The sequence below is a fragment of the Lissotriton vulgaris genome, chromosome 6 (genome assembly GCF_964263255.1).
Source record: "Lissotriton vulgaris chromosome 6, aLisVul1.2, whole genome shotgun sequence".
Taxonomy (NCBI): Eukaryota; Metazoa; Chordata; class Amphibia; order Caudata; family Salamandridae; genus Lissotriton; species Lissotriton vulgaris.
In genome coordinates, this window is record NC_141694.1 from 368,395,573 (window position 1) to 368,420,241 (window position 24,669).

A 24,669-nucleotide genomic window follows, 5' to 3' on the forward strand; every position below is an offset into this window, starting at 1 on the left:
CTCATAATTTAGGTTTACTATGGATACATATCCTCTCGATCAATAAATGATTATATGATCGTTCACTTCTAGTATAACCTATTTAAGTTAAGGTGTTACCTCCGATCTCCTTTATATGATATTCCGGTGGAATGCAGAAAACTGTACTATGAACAGAACACGGAGGTGATATTGCAGACATTAAATAATCCACATCAAAAGTATTGCTTGGTGAAGCTAGAAAAAAGACAACCCAGTTCCTCCTATTTTTAAAAATGAATATGACACTTATGGGAGACAAATCTAAGAAAATTAGCATGATTGAGGTAATCAACATTTTATTTCAGACAAAAGGCGCTCAGATGGAATACTGATGCATAATGAATCAAGGTAATACTCCAGAGGCAGAGCTCGCCGTCCCAGAATGCAATCCTTCTGCTCTGTTATTAGCTCCGAAGGCAGTTGCATTCTCACCAGCTCGGAAATCAAATCTCTTTTGAAGCGCGCTCTCTCCCTTGAACAGTGACGGATTGGTGTGTGTATGTGCTTCTGTGATTTATGGTTTGAATCCCAACCCCGGCTTCCAAACTATGAAGATTAGAAAAGATGGATGCTCTGTTTGCAGTGGAAGGTGGGGCGCCTCCTGATTACCACTTTAATGAATATAAGTGCCTCCCTCACTCTCGGTGAAACACAGTTAAGTTTAGAAATGTAAACCTTCACAACATTGACGAAAATATGTGAGACATAGAATTAAGTATTTTATCATTTATTGCTAAGTGTTAAATATTTCCGTGAGGCAGGGTCGCCTGTGACAATAAGTCGACCTGGCACATACAATAAAAATGGCCTCCTTCATTAACTGCAGCATATTGTTTGGCCAGCAGCCAAACATGCATTGTAGGTCTCTTTTACAGGCAGCTTCAGCTTTCTGTTGGCAGACAGGCCTATTGTGTGCATTATAGACTTAGGGCAGGTTTGTGTCCTCATCCTGCTCGTGATTCGATGGCTTTCCACCCCACTCCTGTGTTTGTCTCGGACAAAGAGTATTTTGGCCTCATAGTGTTTTTGACTGGCTGATATGTCTCCTTCGTCAGTCACCTGACTAGTGGTGCCTCACTGCTTTAGAACAGCCGCGGTCTGTGCAGGTAACAGCAGTGGGGTGGTGGGGCCGTGTAGGGGGGATTTCGAGGGACGATGCCTCGACATCGTCCTTCAAAATTCCCCCTTACCCGGCCCCACCACCCCACCACAGTTACCTGCACGGACAACGGCTGCTATCGAAAGTGGCGAGGCGATCAGGCAGGAACTCCAGGAATGCCTTTAAATGGGCCATGATTAAGAGCTCTGGAATAGAGACTGAAGGCAGTGAGAATTTCTCACACAGCCTGGCAGTGACTTCAAATAAATGAAACAGCACAAAAAAGAATTTAAAATAACGATTGTACTTACCTACCCCTCTCCGGTGTCTGCCACAGTCCATCACAAAAAGGCAGCAAGGGGTCTCTGCGCCAGCTCCCCAGCCAATCCTGATACTGCTCTCATGCTGTTAACCAGCATTAGAGAAGCACCAGAAGTGGTTGGAGCGATCTGGCTCAGCGCTCCTACAGGCACTGGAGGCCCGTGCCTGCTCTCTACCCAGCTGTCTAAGACAGCTCGGGTTGGAGAGGTTTAAAGTGCGCTTGTCAGGCCAGACATCACAAGACAGACAGCCAAAGTGACAAGCACACTTTAAACTTTAGGTGTACATCCTTCCACCTCCCATGCTGCCAGTCACCAGTGATGGCCCGACACAACACCTGGTTTGAGCTGGCCAGCTGCACTGAAAAATAAAACGGTAATAAAATCATTTTATTACTTTTTGTTCATGTTTGCTGCACTGGCAGAAGGGTGGGTGGCACTCCTCTGCCCTTCTGGAGGCACTGCTGCTTTTTAGCCAACTTTCATTTGAAGCCAAGGCATCAGACGTGAATGGTGTTGCTGTATGAGCCACTCTTACCCGCCTTTAAATTTGCAATATGTCAGAACCTCACTACGTTTGGTCGCGAAGACCCATATTAACAAGGGTCAGGGAAAATTAACGCTAAGGGCGCTTACTGTTAATTTTTTTATCGCCGACTATCGCTGGATAACATCGCCTGGTTATCGCGTTATTAACAACGCTAACCGCCTAGGCGATAAAAAAATCCTGGATAGCGGCATTTTGGGAAGTTATCGCTGGTAATGCAGCGATAAAACTACAAGGATAGGGATATCCTTGCTGATAGCCCATGGTGGATTTAGCCATGTAATCCACCTCCCATTGGATTACATGGCTAAGTCTGAAAATTAGCAGACGTAAAAAAGCAGCGTCAACCGTGGTTAGCGCTGTATTTTTTTTGTCTCTAACAGGGTTAGCGTGAAACTTGATAATAGGAGAAATGTCGCTTAGCGACATTTCTCCTATTATATTGCACTGGAATGCCCACTTTGCATCTCATTAGAGGTGCAAAGGGAAGCGTAGTGAAAAAGGGTGCTAACATGCGATTTTGCATGTTAGCACCCTATTGTTGATATTTTTATCTCCGCTTCTTTGGCTTTTAAAGCCAAAAAAGCGGAGGTAAAGCCCTTGTTAATATGCCCCTAAGTCTGTTCCAGAGATTCTACACAAAACGCAGGAGTATTCTTGTGAAAAGAAATAGTGACAAAAACAAGGTGGCACAAACATTTATAAGAAAAATAAATATGGTTTCTGGATTAACTTGTTTTCATCAAGGGTAGTTCAAAGAAAAACAACAGTGCAGTTCAAAGAAAAACTGTGGAAAGGGGCAGGATATTGTTCTATCATTTTCATGTTCTGTCCACTGTTCTGTCCACTTTCACTTATTTCAGAAATTCAGCTACAAAGAGTGCTAGCAACTAAGGAAGTCCAAAAATTTCAAAATCTAAGAATTTCACAGAGGCCTCCTCACTCAAACATTACCATACCTGTGCATGGTACACCTAGTTCTTTAAAATGTTTTTCTTTTTCAGAATTGTATTGCAACATTTTTAAAACACTTCTTACTCTTGAAAAGGTCCCAGGGAGCTCTATGCCACTTTGCTTTTCTCTTTAATACATAAGATTAGATCATTATCTGAGCATGACATCTGCTCACATCAGGGCCTTAAGTGGGACGAAAAAGGGAGGGTGCTTTAAAAGGGGCATGGCTTATGTAATTAGGGTCTTTGCTTGAACCAGGGGTCTCCAAACCGGTCCTGGAGAGCCGGATCCATGCCAGATTTTTAAAATTACTACATGTATCTCAATCGGGATATCCAAAAAATCTGGCATGGATCCGGCCCTCCAGGACCGGTTTGGAGACCACTGGCTTAAACATTTAAACACTTGTCCGCGAGTCCCATAGTGAAACAGCCAGCTGGCATTTTGGTTCCCCTCTTTTTTCCTTCCAAATAAATAACAAAACAATTGCCATGCACCTAAAACCAGCTGGACCTTAGACCTTGTCAATGGTTGTTAGTTGTTTAACCCATTCGGTGCTGAGGACAGCCCCCGACACTGCAATGACTTCAGCCTCAACTTCAGAACCCGGGAAAAACACCTGGAGGCGACTCCTTTTGAAGTATGCAATATACAAGAGAAATATGCTATGTGAATAAAAAATACATTAACAGAATATCCCGTAAACAGCTAACACTCTTAGTAAAAGGTGAAATATAAATACGAACTACATTGTTGTCATGGATTGGCTTAACCCCTTCCATGCTCGTGACGGAACGGTTCCGTCATGAGTGTCGGTTGAGCTGTGCTCATGACGGAACCGCTCCGTCATGAGCCGATAAGCTCATTAGAACCTTCTTCACAGCGCGAAAATTCGCGCCGCGCTGAAGGGGTTAATGTTTTAGATACATTGTTCAGAAATCGGTCAGAGTTTTTGCCATTGAAGTTAAGGACATAAATATAGGGCCAGATAGGGGCCCGTTTCAATGTCCATTTTGAATTACTTCCGGATCTGAGACCCTGGGGGATGCAGCCCACTTAAAGTCCTTGCTGACACCTAGCAACAAAGAGCAACGCATGTGAAATGCATCATTACACACAGCCTGTACTCTGGTATTTTTTGGCTGCCACAAAGCACCACAGGAATCCTTAGTTGTGAGTATGTGATGATTATGTACGATTCATACTGAGGATAACTGGGATAAAAATGGGGTGTGTGTGTGGGAGAGTGCTCTGAGAGTGACCTTAACTTGTATAAGACACCTCTGCAAAACGAGCTGTCTATCTAACTAATGGCACGGCCTATACATGTGAAATAGAATCCTCTGCTTGACATATTCCTTACTAGAGTCTTGTTGTACAAAGAATCCGGCAACAGATATTAATTCAGCAGTTTCCATAGCTTCTATTATCCTAGGCCATAAACAATAACACATTTTAGAAGTTAGTGGGCCCTATCGATTTCCTTGGAGGGTCCAGTACACAAAGGGGTTAACTTGTTTATTTACTTGGACTGACCCCCAAACACTTCCCTACGCTGGTCTCTGAATCTCACTACACATAGGACTCTTTTTGGTCAAACCAATTGCATTAGCCTTTTTTGTCTTCCCTTGAAATGGGCGATGTATGGTTTGGTGAGGGCGCTAGGCCCTCATTCTGTGGAGAGGTGAATGAGACACGGACACAGTGGTATGGGGATAGGTAATGGGCCATGAGCACGTGCGCTCAGACCCTTTTATTGACCAGGGTCATGTGCTCTATGACGCCTGGTGGTTGGTGGGTGTTAGGTGTATTGTTACAGCAGGAACTCAGACACTAGACCGTGTCTTCCGTCAGTACATCCCTCCCAACCTTAGTTAAAAGAATTGCCCTAACTAAAGTCCAACCTGTGGGGGAAAAATACAGTTCACACCAAACTCATAACTTAAATCACGACGACTCCCACGTAGTCTTCTTTACTGCCAGTTACGTTGATTGCTGGCAATGGTGTTTCTTCTTGCCTTGCCAGACGTGCAGATTGAAGTGGGCTTTGCAGCCTCTCTCGCTCTGTTTCACATCCTGTGAACGTGCAGAAGCATATTTATATATTGAGTCCCAAGTGTGTTACTTTTCGCTGGACCGTCCTGGTCAAAGTGCTTGGTTCAAACTGGTGGCTGTTCCTGACGGGACCTTCAGTTATCCCTCTCACGGATACCCCTCTCTCGTGGGTGTCTCCTCTCACTGGACGACCCGGAGGCCCTTCTGCCAGGCTTCCACTGAACCGGTGGGCATGCCCCCTTGCCTCTTCAAACATGTTGAAGGACGTCGCTACGGGTCCTCTTCTCCATGTCCGAGTTCCACCTGAAAGGGTGCTGTTGGCGCTGGTTCCGTTTTGTGCGGCCTTCAATCCTCCAGGATCTTCAGCGTGAGCTTCAACAGTCCGTCTCTCGTTGGGGACCCGCTGCCCCTGGTGTCCCTGAGGCCTCTGCCCCTGGATTTCCGCGGCCCTTATGTCCGTTCCATCCCAGAGGTGGGTGTTGCCAACAGACCGTCCTTCCTGGATGACTGTCGGGTTCGCACGTGGATGCTCGCTTCAAGTGATGTTACTTGTATCCCGGTCGTGCATTGGGACTGTCGTGCACCTCTCACGTTCTCCTTGGTGTTTCCCCTTTTGAATGTCGTAGTGTCTTGGTCCACACTCCTCTTGGTTATCCTCCATTCTCTTGTCTTCCTATCATCGTGTTGCTTAGACTTCTTCTCCTTTCTTCTCTTTGGTGGTGGCAGACGTGCCACTCAAACCTCTTCTCCTTTCTTCTCTTTGGTGGTGGCAGACGTGCCACTCAGACCTCTTCTCCTTTCCTTTCCTTCCTTTTTCCGCAACGCAGTCTGGTCATCTTGCTACCTTCATCTTCCTGACCAGACTTCTCCAGGCAGCGGGCACTCCTCCTGCTTCCCTCTGGTCTTGTCCTGGTTCACGGACACTGTCTTCTTTCAGTCTGTGACTGGACCGGGCGTTGCGATTTTCTCTTTTTTCTTAGACGTTGAGTGTTGACTTGTGGTTGGTGAAGTTCGTTTGTCGCTGTTCGCGGCCTATGTCTTCATGTTCGAACTTCTAGGACTTCTGGTCGGTCCACTCTGCTGATGGTGGCAGGCTATCTTCTGTCCTCTTGTGGGATACTTGCTGTGTTGTGGTTTGTTGACCCTTGCTTCGGTCACCTCCTTTCACGACCCCCGGTGGGTCGGCTTTTGGTGCGGCGATCTGGCTGGCCGGCCTCTTGGGTGCCTCACGTCGTGTGACCGTCCGGGATACTTCGTGCGACCGTCTGAGGGGTCGGCTTTGTGGTGCGGCCATCTGGGTGGCCGGCTTCTCCTTCGTGACCAGACGGGGTGGTCTTCTGCGTGAGTCCTCACACTTCGCAATCTTTTGTTTGGTCGCTGTTCGCTCCGTTCCGGTGCTTGAGCGTTGGCGCGCTTTCGTCCGTGCTCTTCCTGTGCTGCGTTGGGTGCGGAGGGTTACATCACCGCTCCGAGCTTCTTAATGTTCAGGTTGCTTCCGTTACTTCAAGGGGTCCTTGCTTTCATTCTGGGATCCTGGAGCAGTGTTGGCGGTTGTCGCGCTTCCTCCGTGTCGCACTTGCCTGGTGGGGAGTCTCGTGGTGGTGCTCCTTTACTTTCCTGTGGCGTAACGACCACCTGTGGCCATCAGGTGCCGCTCCGCCTTCGTTGGTAGGTCCCCGTGTGGCTTAGTGCGTCCAGTGGTCTGTGCTACTGCTCCGTCATCCTTCTCCTGGTGCTGAGAGTTTCTTCACTCCTTGCGTCGTTCTGCGACGTGCTGTGCGTCCTTCAGTCTTTGTGCGGGGCTATCCTCTGGCCGCATGCACATGGTGTCCCTGTGTGTTTCTCCTGCGCTGCTGCCATTGCCCATTATGCTTTTGTTGCTGGGTGCAATTTCACCCTCTGGCCCCTAGGTGGCAGCACTGGCTCGTCTGGGCCTGCTTTCCCTGTCCTCAGTCGTTTCTATGCAGCTGCCGGCTCTGTGCTCCTACTTTTCATGGACGGGGGCACGTGGACGCAGGGATCACCGGGGATTCCTCCCGCATGCCGGTGAGTGTCTCTTCCTTATTTTCTTTTAACCGGGCACGGGTTTGGCTGTCTTGGGGGAGGCAGTCAGGCACAACAGGGGGTTCCAGTGCAGCCGCGGCCGACTCGGGTGGGCTAAGGTCGGTCCGCTTCGTGCTGGGGCACACTTTCGGCCGGCGGCCTGTTCTACCACGCAGGTGGGTACTGCTGTGGTCGCCTCTCAGCTGGGTCAGTCGCGGCCGACGAGGGTTGGCTCCGGTCGGTCTGCTATTCTTCCTTAGGGCTTGAGAGGTGCGGGGTGGGCTCCCGGTCACCTCGTGTGGCATCCAGGCTCGGGGCACGGCACACCCCTCCATCCTCCAAATTACACCCATGCCCCTGCTTGAGCACTGTAGCCCCACATGCAGGTCACGTGTTCCTGTAACTATGTAAAGCTCTCTGCCACTCAAGTGAGCATGGTTCACCATGCCACTGGTACCACATAGTGCTTAATTTGAGCTGGTGGTTTCCAGTGCTCAGCACCAGCACTTCATTGGTTTCCGGTACTCGGCACTCGCACTTAATTGTCATCACCACACTCATGACGCTCTGCCACATGGTGGCGCTGCTCATCTAATTTAGAGATGAGCAAAACAATAGTTCTTTATGAATGCAATATACATTAAAAAAAACTCTAATACCTGCCTCCTTAGCTATTCCTTTAGGTTTGAGTATCTGGAATATTCTGAACTGTTACACTTGGAGGCGAGAGAAGGTTAGTAGATGTTTTGGTACTGTCATTGACTGAGATGATGGGGACATGGTTGGTGCAAGATGCCTTGGCCTCTTGGTCAAGGCCCTGGCACTTAATATTTTACAAATTAAGCACTAGACCAACCTTGTACCCACATTGTGATGGAGAAAAGAGGTAGGTACTGTGCCAAAATCAACCACCAGACAACACCAAAATCATGCTACATATGATTTTCTAAGTCATTTAAACAATAGTAAAAGTGATCAAATGAGAGTAATTGGCATTTGCACATGTTTAAGCACTGGTGTCGATTTACAAGTAAGAATACATTGCATTCATTCACGGGTTGCACCCACACTTACCACCAGATTTTAGCAAGTGGCGCCTGCGAACCATAGAAACGATGTACATATTATAGTGTGCAGACCGTAGTCTCGAGGTCCTCATTTTTTGTGATCATTTAAAACCTAGTGTTGGATGATATCTACTGATGGGTGGGAGACAGGCAAATAGGAGGGTGGGTGCGCACACGCACCAATAAAATAAAAAAATTAATTAAAATGAAAACACAAACCGTAGTCTCGAGGTCCTCATTTTTTGCGATAATTTAAAACCTAGTGTTGGATGATATCTACTGAGGGGTGGGAGACGGGCAAATAGGAGGGTGGGTGCGCACACGCACCAATAAAATAAAAAAAATAATTAAAATGAAAGCACTTACCGGATCCAGACGGCACAACGCCCTCCTGGTTCCGGACCTCTTCTGCTGAGACTGCAGTGCGGGCCCCAGCAAACTTCCTCTACCAATCCTGGTGCTGCTCACATGCTGTTAACCAACACACCGGAGGCCTGCACTTGCTCTCAACCTAGCTGTTTTAAGACAGTGGGTTGAGAGGTGTAAAATGCGGATGTCTGGCTGGCCAACACAAGACAGCCAGGCAAAGAGATATGCACACTTTTAACAGTGCACAAGCAGCCTGCTGCCTACCACTCCTCCCTGCTGTCACTCGGCAGGTTCCGCCCCATTTTGACACTCAGTTCAAGATAAGATGATGAAAAATAAAATGTCAATGAATTACAATTTTATTTTGTATCTCTAGCTTTGGGGAAGGGGGCACTTAAGTGGGTAAACGATCCTCCGCTTAAATGGAGGAGGTGCCCCTGCTCCTGACGTCAGACTTGCCTGTGTTCAATGGTAAACTCACACGTGGAATTAACCCTTAAAGTCAGAAGTAAGGTGCCTAGAGGTTGTCCAGTGGATGTCACTGGAATGTCCAAATGGCAGACACTCTCTCTCTCTCTGCTTTTGAAGCCTGAATTCCAGTGTAGCTTCCACCGAGGAATGCTGCATGAAGATGGCATGCGGAAACCCTACTCTGATACTTTGCATGACCTAACAGTTGGTCCCTATTAACGTGATGTGTCCATCAAACGTGCCATCACCCCAAAAAACATTCTGACAATTAAACGTATTAATGATATGAGGGTGCACACCTGAGGGGCATTAATAATGTACAAGAGAAAGAACCAATGCGGAATTACAGGTACGGTACAGGATGGGGCTATTTTAAATGTACACAGACATAGAATAGGCTGCACATTTATTGAACAGTTATATATCTGCATTAGCAAAACGGAATGAGGAGGGAAGACATTTGAAAGCTGTGAACAGTTCATATGAAAAGATGATTTAACTGCATCATTTCTCATTGAACAGAATCCTGACAATGACGGTGATGAGAATGGAACGTTGGATCTAAGCGTCAGCAAAGCGCGACAACGAGACGGCTGCTGCACCATTTTGACTCCTTTGGAGCCAATGTCACCACAGCGGCAGGCGGTGATGAATAGCCGGTGCTACCAAATGAATGAGGAGGACTGCTGGGACTTGCCGGTAGACTACACTAAACTGAAAGCCAGACGGATAGATGAAGATGATTCCAAGGAGATTAATGTATGTCTTTTTCCTCTGGAGCATTTTTCACTGCAATCTGTTTGCCTTAATTTTTAAAGATTTCTCACAATGACTACTAGAAAGGAAAAGGCACCCCCCACAGACCTCAAGGAATTTGGTGATGGGAAGTACGGGTTATTGACTTGCTCAGATCACAAAACATAGGTGTGACCATGTGGCTGCTTCATATCAGTATATTTTGAGACAAAATGTGATACTATTCTGGCTCAAGGCTGGACTTATGCAAGCAGGTGATAAGCACCCTATCCTGTCCCCTCCTCTAAAGGTTTCAGATAATGTGCCTCTGTCTTTGCCTACATCGCCTTTGTTGTACTGCCATCATCATTAGCATGAAAATGCTGTACATTAGCTTTGACATCCATCAGAAAAATACATTATGCATCTTTTTTGCCTGCTTAAAACAGGAGCTATTCATTATTCAACTTGTGGGTATTTCCATTATGTGTAATTTTTACATGTGAGTACGGGGGCACCTAATTCTCTGCTGATGACTCCTAGACTTCATGTCTCATGAAGTACTTTTTAAAGGATGCTGCAGTGCACATTCACTGCAACCCAGGACCTTACAGTAGCCAAGTGCCATTCCCCATAGGCTGCTCACTCCAGAACCTTGCAAAGTTGTAAGGGAGTGCCTCTCAACAGCTAGCTGTAGAGAAAAACCAGTTATGGTTTGCTGTCCATTTCCTTCAACATGCTTCTTTCGAACCCCTGAAAAATGTTGTTGGGGAAGGAAGAGGGATTTCACCAATCCCGCTATGTGGGAGCAACTCGAAATCCAACCCCAAAATACAAAAATTAATGGATCAGAGAAATTAGAGTGGTCCTCTCTCTCTCTCTCTCTCTCTCTCTTTCTCTCTCTCTCTCTCTCTCTCTCTCTCTCTCTCTCGCTCTCTCTCTCTCTCTCTCTCTCTCTCTCTCTCTATATATATATATATATATATTCACAGAAAAAACCATAGGTTATAGACCATATATAGTTAGGAATTTGCATTTACAAAACCTTGAAAATTCACTGAAAAAACCATAGGTTATAGACCATATATAGTTAGGGATTAGCATTTAAAAAACCTTATTTTATTTGCACAAAACCATTGAAATTCCATATATAGTTAGTTGCACTAACTATATATCGTGGACCCGCAATCCACTGCTAATGATGTCACATATTACATCATTCTTGACATGGTCAGTGACATCACTGATGACATCACTGATGACATCTCAAATGACATCACTGATGACATCACTGATGACAACACCCAGTGACTGTATGTTTCTGTAAAGTTAAAATATGTCTTACATATTGAAGAATGAGTGGATGTATAAGTGTCTGGATGAAGGATTTAGTAGGTGCATGACTGACTGTATGAGAGAATGATTAAATGTGTCTCACTGAGTGCATGGGTTAGTGATTAAAGTGTCTTAATTTGGCAATCATTATTTATGTTCTTCTGTAAACTGCTGCATGTTTAAATCAGTAGCTATATCAGTAACTATATGGGTTATTGAATGGTTGCCCAAGTATTTGTATGGGAGACTGAGTATGTGTGTGGGTGTCTGGGAGGTGTATAACTCTGTGCATAGATGTGTGAGCAGTTGATTCCCTAGGTGTATGGTTTCAAAAGTGCATGTAGAAACAGCTGTATGGACAGTTGACTGTGTGCATGAGTATATTGGTGAGTGAATGGATTTCCCAGTTCTACATGTCAAAGTAAGTACATATGTAAAACACACTCCATGTGAGAGTTGACATATATAAATAACTGAACATAAGAGCCAGTGAATGTGAGAGTGGCTGTATGAATCATTGTGAACTTGTATCAAGGATTGTATAAGAGAGTAAATATGTGTTAGTATATGTTTGAATAAGTAAAGTGTGTATAACTGTATAGTTGAGGAAATGGAGGTGTGATTGATTCTTTGCATGACTGACTAGGTGTGTGAGTAACTCCATGGATGTGTGACAGTCTGTGAGTGCCTGTTTACACTGAGTGTATCTAAGGTTATATTAGAGTCTGAAGATGTATTATCACATAAATGATATCATCAGTGATGTAATCAGTAATGTCAAATGAGATGTCAGTGATGTCATCAGTGATGTCATTTGAGATGTCATCAGTGATGTCATCAGTGATGTCATTTGAGATGTCATCAGTGATGTCATCAGTGATGTCACTGACCATGTCAAGAATGATGTAATATGTGACATCATTAGCAGTGGATTGCGGGTCCGCGATATATAGTTAGTGCAACTAACTATATATGGAATTTCAATGGTTTTGTGCAAATAAAATAAGGTTTTTTAAATGCTAATCCCTAACTATATATGGTCTATAACCTATGGTTTTTTCAGTGAATTTTCAAGGTTTTGTAAATGCAAATTCCTAACTATATATGGTCTATAACCTATGGTTTTTTCTGTGAATTTCATTGGTTTTTTAAAAGCTAATATCTATAGCTGTAAAATATATTCTTTATTAAGTGACGTATCACGTAGCCCGTGAGACGCCTCATGATGCATCGCATAACCGTGACGTATCGTCTCTGCAGCGCAAACCAAACCCAAAACGTAAGCGCGCCAGAACACGCTTAAAGATATATATATATATTTTTAACCTTAATTAGACAAAATCCACACGTGCACATATCATAAACGTTCAAAAAACACAATATGTCGGACTCCCGTTACGCTGCCGATTAGCTGCCCGGTTAACGTACCAGGAAGCACCTTTACCGCGAAAAATCGCAATTTTTTTTTTCACCCCCCAGGGAACTTTAATACCCCCCTCATCAATCCTAGGGGTTCAGGAGGGGTTTGCCTTACCCCTTTCATTCATTTACACCTTTTTTTTTTTCCACCTCTTGTCTCTCGATCCCACAGAGAGACAAGATGGTGGCCCCTCCAGACTGTTTACAATGATAACAGCCAATCAGCTTCTCCTCAGACTCCCGTTACACTGCCGGTTAGCTGCCCGGTTAGCTGCCCGGTTCGCGTACCAAGACGCGTCTCTACGGCGAAAAAAACTGAATTTTTTTTTGGGCCCAGCGTGGCTCTATAATATCCCCTCATCAATCCTAGGGGGTCAGAAGGGGTCTACCTTGCCCCTTTCCTTCATTTCCCCCTTTGTTTTGCCCTCCTCTTGTCTCTCGATCCTACCGAGAGACAAGATGGCGGCCGCTCCGGACTGTTTACAATGTTGACAGCCAATCAGCTACTCGTCAGACTCCCGTTACACTGCCAGTTAGCTTCCTGGTTAGCTGCCCGGTTCGCGTACCAAGACGCGTCTCTACGGCGAAAAAATCGGAATTTTTTTTTTTTTTTTTGGGCCCAGCGTGACTCTATAATATCCCCTCATCAATCCTAGGGGATCAGAAGGGGTCTACCTTGCCCCCTTTCCTTCATTTCCCCCTTTGTTTTGGCCTCCTCTTGTCTCTCGATCCTACCGAGAGACAAGATGGCGGCCGCGCCGGACTGTTTAGAATGTTGACAGACACCGGAGAGCCAATCAGCTTCGCTTCGCAAAGTTCCGATACGCGAAAAGTAAGCGGACCGGAGCGCAGCCCGGAGCGCTGTTACAGATATATATCTTGTTTTAAACGTTAATTTCTCAAAATTCACTGAAGCACATATATTGAGACCTAGCAAAGGCACATCGGGCTAACAGTCCCTACAATTTTGCCAAGTTTCGTGGAAATCCATTCAGCCGTTCGGGCTAAAAGTGAGTCCAACCGCCCTATGGAAATTAACATGGGAAAAACGCGTTTTGGGACCCCCCTTTTTTCTCGGCCCCCCCTTGACGAACCCCCCCCAAATTTCCAGGAGCTGCTCAGAAACAAAATGTGCCATTTTCCTGAAAATTTCAGCCAATTCCGTCCACAAACGCCAAAGTTATTAGACATAGAATTTTCAGAAATCCCATAGGGAAAAAATCCTAACTATATATACCTACTGGCTATCGCCAGTAGGTAATATATATGTATATATATATGATATGTATATATGTATTATATATATATATATATATATATATATATATATATATATATATATATATGTATATATATATGATATGTATATATATGTATGTATATATATATATATATATATATATATATATATATATATATATATATATATATATATATATATATATATATATATATATATATATATATATATATATATATATATATATATATTCCTTCGAGTTTCCGACGTTCAAACACTGCATGCGAAGCAACTCGGAAAAGTGAATAAAGCCACCAAATAAGCGCGTTTCCAGTTCTCAGTGCATTTATTTATGAATATGCAGCCCACCAGTCGTCATGACGCATTTCGCCTCAGCCGAGGCTTGATCACATGTAATGCAAGAAAAGTAGGAGGTGACATATATAGTTTGGGTGGTCATGTGACCAGTGTAAATTCATACATTTTTAAAGTCACAGTAGCAATACAGGAAGTAATACAGTATATATATATATATATAGAGCGAGAGAGAGAGAGAGAGATACAGAGATACAGAGATATAGATATATTTCTTATCCTTCCAATGCCATGTGTAATCAAGGCGACACCGCCTTCAAGTATAGATTATTGTGCAAGAAACCCAGACCCACTTTTACATTGTAAACACAACTGGGAATGAATCCCAAAATCACCCAAGCAAAAACTATTGGACTGGTTATGTTACCAGGACAGTCCCATTTAGCTGAAATGCAAAATTACCAGACCTTATTCAACTGAACATGTTAAAACGGCAGGTATAGCATTTAACTTGTTGCAGAGACATACTCATTTAAATGTATGTATGCTCACAACAATCCTGCCACGTTTACAGATGAATTACCACCAGAATCCTCGAAATCTCGGGTTTTAGGGTTCTTTAAATTCTGCATTAAAATATCCACATCTTTCCCTATCACATATTGACAGATTGTATTGAGTGTAAATGCAGGATCATGTAAAACCTGCTTAATAGTCTATCTGTTGGCTCCCAGTGAATTAGAATACTGCATTTTAAATCTTCTGCACCATGCATTAAACCTACAAACCATATTCACACTACCCAGGTGAAACCTGGATAGTGTGAATAACATCACTACATCTGCTATTGCTGATGTACATTTGCAAAATTAAAAGTATGTTAAAGAGATATACAGAGCAAAACTTGACTAACATGTTTCCTATAGGAATCTAATGACTTCCATGTACGAGCAGATATTAATTCTAAAGAAAGTATAATATATATATGGTCTTATTTCACTGCATTGCATTGTTTTCAGAGGGCCCAACTGCATGTGCTTCATTTATAAAAACACAAATAATTACTCTTTAGAGATGTTAAGTGCCTTTGTACCCTATTCACATATGCCTAAAGATGTTGCACGTCCAAAAGGAGGTCACCAAACGATTGAAGTACACAATACACCTTCATATTTACTACATAAGAATAAAATGGATACATTATGGAAAATGAAAAATGTATGTCTTATGTTATCTTGAAAAGGGGGTCCAGCTCATAGTGAGGCAAATGCAATCAACAAGTTCATTAGTTTTGAAGCGCGATGCAAGCGTAAGTGAATGCACAGACAATTAATTAATGAGTCACTCACACCTGGCAATATGTAATTGATCTGAAAATGTATTGGTCATCAGCTACTAAGATGATGTTGCCACTCATGATGATAACAAGGTTGAAATCATTCAGAAATCATCAATGGATTTGAAGATTTAATGGTGCCACGTACATCACATATGACAATTGACAGATATTTACATGAAACACTGCACATACCTTTACTGAAATTCTATAAATGTCAAGGCATTTTTGACTTCGAAGGACCATTATCTCTGCGATCCCAGAGCCGGTTGACTCGCTTATGTTTCTCCGCCCTGTTTTGCGCTCTTGCTGCTATTGTACAGACTTTACTTCGCCAATGTGCTCCCTGCCCTGTTTTCCGTCCTCACTGTCTTTCTGATGCCTTTGTACCTGTAGTGAAGCGCTCTGATACCCTCGGGTCCAGCTAGCGCTATACAAAACTTTAATAAATAAATACTTTAATAAATAAAAGAGTATAAAGTTCTTAAACTCAGATTTAACATCTCTATTTTGGAAATCCACCAGTTTTCAGTCAAATTTATCTGATAGATACGAGAGCTTCACTTACGACCCTGCTCTCATTTTGGATTTTTTTCAATGTCCACTGGCGCAGGTGGACTGCCAACAATGACGACAGAGAGGGTTGGCTTGGAAGGAAAGGGGTGTATGGTTTATATTCATGCTGCAATAAATGTGAATTATGCTGATCATGGTTACATTCTGAATTCCCTCAGGTAAATTCACCATATAGTGTTATTTCTGGGTAGAGAAGCAAAACAAAACCTTTCCCTTTGGCATTCCTTTTAGGTCCAGCCGAAAGACAGCTGTGGCTGTCTTGCGTTCTCATGTTTTCCCAAAACTATCAGACAAAAATGCATATATAGAGACTCTTAATCAACATTCTTTTGCTACTTGACTAACATGTTTCCTATAAGAATCTAATGACTTCCATGTACGAGCAAATATTAATTCTAAAGAAAGTATAATATATAGATGGTCTTATTTCAGAAGTTCAAATGCCAATAAAATAAAACACTCTCCCATCCACAGCAGATTATAGATCAATGGGCCAGCCAACTTCGGCCACTGGATACCTTTGCATCGATTGATAGCATTTTGCTCTTGCACATGCCTACATACACCTAAAAAATAGTTCTCAAATTACAAAATGTTTTCGACACTTGTAATTCCCAGTGACTTGTAGTCCATATGTATAAAAGGTGTCACCAACCATTTTCATAACACCCACAAGACATTTATTAAAGGTTTTAATCTTGAATAATCACTATTAGGGAGCTTTTGTATATTTAATCGTCTATTAGAAAAACAAGCACAAGGCATTCGAGTAGCCAGAGAGTAGCCAGAGAAGCCACACACACAAGCTTTGGGATTGACATTTCAAGCGACTGTTTCTGACTTGAGAAGAACCTCTACTAATAACATGAGGAACTGCAGCTGCTTTGTAACCCTTGTACTTCTTTCCAATACACTGGTGTTACAGTTATATACAATCATTGTGCGCACAAAATCCAGGGTGTTCGAGTCAACCCAGAAATGTTGTGCAGTTGCCGTTCTCCGTTGGGGTGCACTTTTTTGCGGAAAAATTAGACAAAGGAGCAAAGCAATGCAGTGTGTATTTTCTTAAGATGTTAATGTTGTGTGCCTATTTTGCATTACTTGTTCTTCCAAAATGTAAGTAGGCACTCAGGAAGGGCCATGACACCATTGTACTCTTCTGTGAGGACCTCTTTTGGAAGTAGAGCCCATTTACTTTTCACTTCTCTGTGAGGACCTCTGTTCGTAGTCTAGTGCACTTGCAGCTTTCCATATCTGTTACACTCTTCTGTGAGGACCTCTATTGGTAGTATAGTGAAACTACAGCTTTCAAGCACCATAGTATTCTCTGAGAACAACTGTTTGCAGTACACTACCAACAAGCTTTCCGTCTACATTGGATTCTTCCACTAGGGCATCTGTAGGCTGCTTGCTAGCACTTTGCTGAGACTGTAGAAAACGTGGGCATAGGGAAATGACAATGCTAGTAGCATTATCTATAATGTCATCTTTGTCAGTACCTGACTCATGCCTTTGTTTTGTTTGGTGCTGCATAACTCACCCTTCTAAATTGTAAATATGATTAGTGCAAAGGAGTCAGATTCAATTTCTTTTGGTGTGGTTCTGCTATTCCTGTGTAAGATTACAAATAACAGAATGCAAGGAAAAGTTGAACTGAATCATTATCTGTTCACACAGGAATAGCTGTGACACTCAGAAAGTGCTGCCATCCTCTGAGTTTTATGCCTCCTTCAGCATTAATATTTTATGAGACTGTGGAGCTCAAGTTCTGTCTCTTCCCTACATTATAATTTTGCATGAGGACATCTGTCTTCCCTGCAATACAACTGTGGAAGCTCAAAACAATAATATACACAGCAGTAATGTTATAATTGTAGCTTTAACATTACGCGAAGCGTAGTACCAAATCGGACTTTCTCAATTTATAGTAACAAACATGTGTTTTATAGATTAAAATACATATTGCACACATTACACAGATCATACACAACCAATGAGAGCCAGTAAACAGTAGGGATTTTCCATTCATTTATCCAATCGTTAATCAATAAAAGGTTCTTGGCAATGGATGGGTATTGATTTATAAACTCAGCAAGCAAAGCATAGCAACAGCTTGTCACAAACACTTGTGACATTATCATTTCTCAAATTGCTGCTGTCAGAGCAATATACAGACAGTTCAAATTCCCTTAAAGGCCAACACATGTGTGCACCTTCTGCAGGCTTGCTCCTACTGAGTGTCACAAAATGGACCTGAAACAAAATGGATTCCACACAATTGCAGTCTTTCTTCTGTGAGGACATCTGTCGGGAGCACAGCGCAAATCCAGCTTTCCATCTCCATTGTATTCTTTGTATGGACATCTTCTGGCTACATAGTGCAACTCCAGCTTTCAGGCAACTGTATTTGAGGGCTTCAGTCAGCTGTATAGAAATCTGCAGCTTTTTTGGTCCAACAATGGTTGCCAGTAGCAACCTCATGGAGCTTTGGGTAAAAGGAGGACCAGCTTTTTACATTTTTGGGTTGTGTGGCAGCCTTCTAGTCCACTGCTGGCAAAAGGAAATAACATCTGTTTCTTGCTATATAAAATCCATGAATATGATAAAAAATTAAATATTTGATGACAGAGTCTGCAAAGACACATCTAAGCGGTTAGAAAGACATGAGAAAAAAAAGCTACAGTTGGATGATCCAAGATGCATTTCATAATGTCTCAAGCCAATAGCGGAAGAGGGCTGACCTGAAGACTCATTCTAAATGCGTAGAGTATGCACTGTATACAATATGTTTGCCGAAATGTTGCAAACACATGCCAAATCTAAAACTGGGGCAGGCACAGTTACAAATAAAATCTATAAAGATACATTCTCAGGCTTTTATTACATTCATAATTCATTCAATATTGCCATATAAAAGGTACAGTCAAGGCCAAACCTGTTGGATTTGCCAATGCTTGTTGTAGTTGGTTACTTAGTTAAACTGTGTCAGTTATTATGTAGTCCTTGTAATTTAAATGTCTTCCTAGTTTATGTAGTGTGTTCTACTGCCCTCATAGGTTAGAGTGTGCTATAAATTTACCTAAAATATATTAAAATAATGTGAGATTAAAAAAAGTAGATTAAGATAATCTACACAGTTATGTAGTGGATGAAGAGTGAAACAGTATACAAATAATGCACAGATTGCCATCTCGTTTCCAAAAAGAAGCGAAAAATGATTTTCTGTCCAAGGATATTATGGTGAGAATTCCCTTATTTTCCCTTTTTATTATCTCGAGGAAGACTTAATTACGAAACAGTTTCATGCATCTATGTGAAATCACAGAGAAACTTTAAAAAACAAATTTAAAGAACAGTTACTGAACAAAAAACCATGTGTCCCTCAGCCCCGTTATCATGGAATCTTTCTGTTGGTTTTATGGTACTCAATCTTTCATTGAACATTTTCATCATTTGTGACGCATGACAGAAAGTAGGTGACTTCCCTGATCTGTTGTCCATGATATAGAAATAGATCGTTGTTTTTCGAAGTGTCTTGCAACAACTTATGTTTAGCTGTGCTAGCCGGCGCTGGTAAGAATGAGAGATGCCTTGTTTAACTATGGGTTGTGGGCACTCAGGATCAATCTTGCCCCTAAAGTGCCTTTAACCAAAGTGCCTTTAACCTGTCTTCTCTTTTGATGGTAAGAGGCTTCTTGTTCAACCATAAAGGGAGATGGTCAAGCAGGCGGAGGACAGAAAGATGCCCTGTAATCTTTGTTACACAGTTTATTTACCAAATATTGCACTTCCGTTTTGGCTGTGCCGTGTGTGGTAGTAATACTTTTTTTATAACATTTGGAAGACGAGATGTATGTTTTTGTTATTTAATTTTAGAATGATGTATTTTTATTAATGTATACTTTTCTTATTGGAAAAATACTATACATTCCAATTATAGGCAGGCTCGCTCTGCACCCCAATCTTTCATCTCAAGGTAACTCACCGTCTAAGATGAGTTGATTTTAATACTATGAAGAGATGTTGGCATTACTGTGTTTCTCTCTCAAACTAGTTGTGTACGAAACGTGTTAGATGCACTACACCAAGAAATCATATTGCTGAAACAAAATTATTAGCTACATTGAACACAATCTCATATCTGAGGAAAAATAAAACATTTTCCAGTTGCAAAATGTCCATAAAGCAGCCAAAAATGCTAATGAAATCAGTAATGTGCAGGTGGTAAGAACCTCTCTTAGCTCTAACTTGTGTGCGACTCTGATGTACTTAAATGGTGCTTCACAAAGGATACATGCCGCTCACTACAGTGTGCATTTTGCCCATCACAGTGTATGACAGGTCCTCACAGCATAGAGGGTACTGATTCATAAGTGTGATCCATGCTGTGGGAGGATCCGGCTGTGCATTCAAGAGCTGTGCTTGCCTGCCTATTCTCCCTGCTTAACTTAGCATGCATTGTGTACCACAGCCCACGTGGTTGAAGAAGCATGTCTGACAGCAGATTTTTTGTTAAGTAACAGAAGCTTCAAATCCATCTTGCTGAAGCATTGATATATTGTCTTGACAATCTAGAGACACTGGATCATAAAGCTGGGCCAACTCTCTGGAGATACATAAGAGCCAGAGAATTCTCATTGTCCTGTCTATACCTAGGCAATCTGATAGGATTGTTTTTGTGAACCTAGTCTCTTATTTATACCATTTACAGTACCACAGCTGTATGGGTTTCGATAAAAGTTGATCTTCCAAATATGCCAACCCTAACTCGGTATGAATGATCTCAGCCGATATTGTTTGTGGAACAGCGAGCACTCACTGTAGAAAGATGATCTTTTCCGTTTGTAGGCTGGTGTATTTGGCATATCCCTACAGCCTGCTGCTGTAAGAAGCTGCTGCTATACATATAGCTCTATAGAGTTCAACTATTTCCCTGATTGGTTTACAACTAATTTGGAGGCAAACCTGAAGATACCCTCACAAGACCACGGCAACTTTAGGCTGCTATTTTCGATGTGCTTGAACCTAGTAAAGAGAATACCCAGGTAGATAAATTATGTAACTCTCATGATCTATGTATATTTAATATAGTGATTACACGATTTACATGCACCCTGTCCACAGATCATTGTTTAATTCAGATTTATGTGAAGTTCTCTCACCTCCATGAATTCATAGAAACTGGCCATTAAGCGTTGAAGTCAGTTAGCTGTCCTAGAACAGCGGATGGTGTCATCCGTGTAAAGGAGGACTGCCCTAGTGTTGACATGTGGAGGGTCAGTGGCCACTCCGCGAAGCAGTCTATCTACTCCATTTATATACAGAGAGAACAGGAAGGGTGCCAAAATGCACACCTGTGTGACTCCTTTCTGAATATTTAACAGAGGGGAACATTCCCCATTAGGTGAATAGAACACCCTTGCTGATACATTCCTGTAAAGCTGAGAAGGTAAAGGCACAAAATCAGGAGGTGCACCCATGGAGGACTAGGTTTGCCTCAGGATTGTGTGATTTACTAGATCAAAGACGCTTGACAGATCAATTAAACATAAATGTAGGTTGCCAGGATTAGCCCTCATATTTTCATATGAGGAGGTCCAGGTTGACCAGTAGTAAGAGAAAAGTCACTATTTTTCCAAAACTGTAAAAGCAATTACAGTGAGACCCTTCAAAAGCTCACAAACCCATTAGTGCCATAACCACATTTCTAATGAACGACAAAAATAGACAAAATATAATCAAAAAACAATTTAAAATGATATTAGGAAAATTGTACAATTTATTCAGTATAAAACAGTGCATTCGTACACAATTACAGTGCCATAAAATACAGTTAAAAAATGTGTCAATTCACATAAAGAACAGCTTGTAGCTTGTTTCCGGTCCAGAGAAGGCATGGCTTGGCAGTTCGGGCTGGACTGTTCCCATGAGGCACAGGGTCAGACTGGTTTGCATATGGCCATGTCTGAACTGGGGTGGCAGAGTGGGCTAAAGAAGGGTGATGGATTAAACCCAGATCAGTTGCCTGGGGGTGAGTGCTTGTATTGTCAACGCTCCGTCCATCATTTCCTTTGGTTTTTCTTTGTTCGCCATAAGTTGGCAGGGTATGCTCAGACATGAGTTCTTGCTCACTTTGCCACTGGATTCAAGCAAGCCGGGCTGAAGAAGGCTGAAATGCCAGAAACCAGTCCTGGAAAGCTTGATTCCGGTCCAGGGAAGAAACGGCTTGGCAGTTCGGGTTGGACTGTTCCCCATGAGGCACAGGGTCAGACTGAATTGCATATGGCCATGTCTGAACTGGGGTGGCGGAGTGAGCTAAAGAACAGTGATGGATTAAACCCAGATCAGTTGACTGGGGTGAGTGTTTGTATTGCCAACGCTCCGTCCATCATCCCCTTTGGTTTTTCTTTGTTCGCCCTAAGTTGGCAGGGTATGCTCAGATGTGAGTCCCTTGCTCACTTTGCCACTGGATTCAAGCAAGCCCGGCTGAAGACAGCTGTAATGCCAGAAACCGGTCCTGGGAAGCTTGATTCCGGTCCAGGGAAGACATGGCTTGGCAGTTCGTGCTGGACTGTTCCCATGAGGCACAGGGTCAGACTGATTTGCATATGGCCATGTCTGAACTGGGGTGGCGGAGTGAGCTAAAGAACGGTTATGGATTAAACCCAGATCAGTTGACTGGGGGTGAGTGTTTGTATTGTCAACGCTCCGTCCATCATCCCCATTGGTTTTTCTTTGTTCGCCATAAGTTGGCAGGGTATGCTCAGAAGTGAGTCCCTTGCTCACTTTGCCACTGAATTCAAGCAAGCCGGGCTGAAGAAGGCTGAAATGCCAGAAACCGGTCTTCGGTAGCTTGTTTCCGGTCCAGGGAAGGCATGGCTTGGCAGTACGGGCTGGACTGTTCCCATGAGGCACAGGGTCAGACGGATTTGCATATGGCTATGTCTGAACTGGGGTGGCAGAGTGGGCTAAAGAACGGTGATGGATTAAACCCAGATCAGTTGACTGGGGTGAGTGCTTGTATTGTCAACGCTCCGTTCAGCATTTCCTTTGGTTTTTCATTGTTTCCTACAGCCCATTACCAAAAGACGATCTCTGGGAGTAGCACTGAGAGCAAAGCATACATTTTTGATGCTCTAGAACAGGCTTGGCTAAACCAACCTCACTTAACTTGCTTTCAAGCCCTGAATCCTAATGCTAATATCCTCCAAAGGCTCTCTGTGGCCACATTTCTTTCTGAGACACCAAGACTCAAGCAGTATTTGTTGTCTATAACCAACACACAACACCACTTTGCCCTGAGGAGACTGCAATTGGGCACAGCCCATGTCCTGTTGACTTTACCCAAAATGAAGCAATGATCAGAGGAGATGGTAAAATGCCTTTGTGATAGTAGGTCGTCTCAATCCACTTTGCTTTATATTCTATTTTGTAGTTTTCATACTGAAATTAGGAAACTTTATTTAAAATCTGTATTTATATCACACAACATCAGCAGGCACCAGGATACCTTATTTTTTTTGTACTCTATGGGGTTCTAAAATATGTCTCTGAGTTGCCTCTTTCATCTAGAGAGAAACCCACATTAGGGTGACCTATGGATTCACATACATTCACCTTTGATTATTGTAATTGCTGGCTAGTCCCCGTGTTCCACATCAAGATAGTGGACCCTAGTTAAACTTTTTTTGTGGGAATTTGGAGGTTTTTCTGTTGTTTTTCAGGAAGTTAACTACCAGATCATCTGCCACACATGTAGTTAAGCATTTTGAACCTTATGGTAGCCTTTCCTGACATAGCCTGGAGCACAATAAGGTGTGCTGTTCACCCACAAGTCGACCTGTTGTACATTTTATCGTTCACTTTTCACTTCAAATACTATGTTTAGGTATTAGGTAAATCCTTTTTAATTATCATCTTCAAGGCAAGCAATAATTTTTGTCACATAGCTACTTGTGCTGCCTATTCCATACTTAATGTGTATTAGGTGCTACCATTGGCGATAATTGAACAATGGCTTGTGTGGCTGTCAAAGAAATTCCTTGGATTTGTTGTTCCTTCTGCTGAATATTACTATTGTACTTTTTATGGTGTTTTAATTTGTTTAATTTTTAGTTTCCAAATGTTTGTGTTTTTTGTGAATTTGTTGTATGTATTTACTGATTGCTTGCTTTCGCCTATTTATATGCATTTGGTTTTAAGGCCTTTTGGCCAAATAAAGTTATTTTGATGGATTGAGTTTTTAATTACATTTGAAGAATAACCTGCACTTTTTTTTATTCATTTTTATTCCTATTTATTTTTATTACTGTATTATATAATTAATAGAGAAATATTGTACATTCCAATTCTTGGCAGGCTTGCTCTCCACCCCATTCTTTCGTCTCAAAGTAACTCACTGACTAAGATGAGTTAAGCATAATACTATAAAAAGATGCTGACATTTCTCTCTCAAATTAGTTTTGTACGAAACGGGTTAGATAGATTATAATATGAAATTATATTTTCTGAAGCAAAATCAATAGCTAGATTGAACGCAATCGCAGTTCTAAGGGAAAAAAACCTTTTCCATTTGCAAAATGTCCTTAAAACAGACTGAAATTCTAATGAAATTAGTACTGTGCAGGTGGTAAGAAGCTCTGTTACTTAAAAGAGAGCTTTAAATAAGCTCTTACTTATGTGTGACCCTTATGTACGTACTGGTTTTTTCACAAAGGAGACATGCCGCGCACAGCAATAAGTATTTTGCTCATCACAGTGTATGACA

The 24,669-nt window shown here is 42.5% G+C and overlaps 1 protein-coding gene across 1 annotated transcript in view; it reads left to right on the top strand.

The window, feature by feature from the left end:
* The window catches only part of MYT1L (myelin transcription factor 1 like), a 1,231,183-nt gene that overhangs the window by 1,075,547 nt on the left and 130,967 nt on the right, over nucleotides 1–24,669 (top strand). The window contains exon 14 of the mRNA XM_086926390.1: nucleotides 9,469–9,705. Coding sequence (XP_086782516.1) covers nucleotides 9,469–9,705 — 237 coding nt within the window. The remainder of the gene's footprint in view (nucleotides 1–9,468; nucleotides 9,706–24,669) is intronic.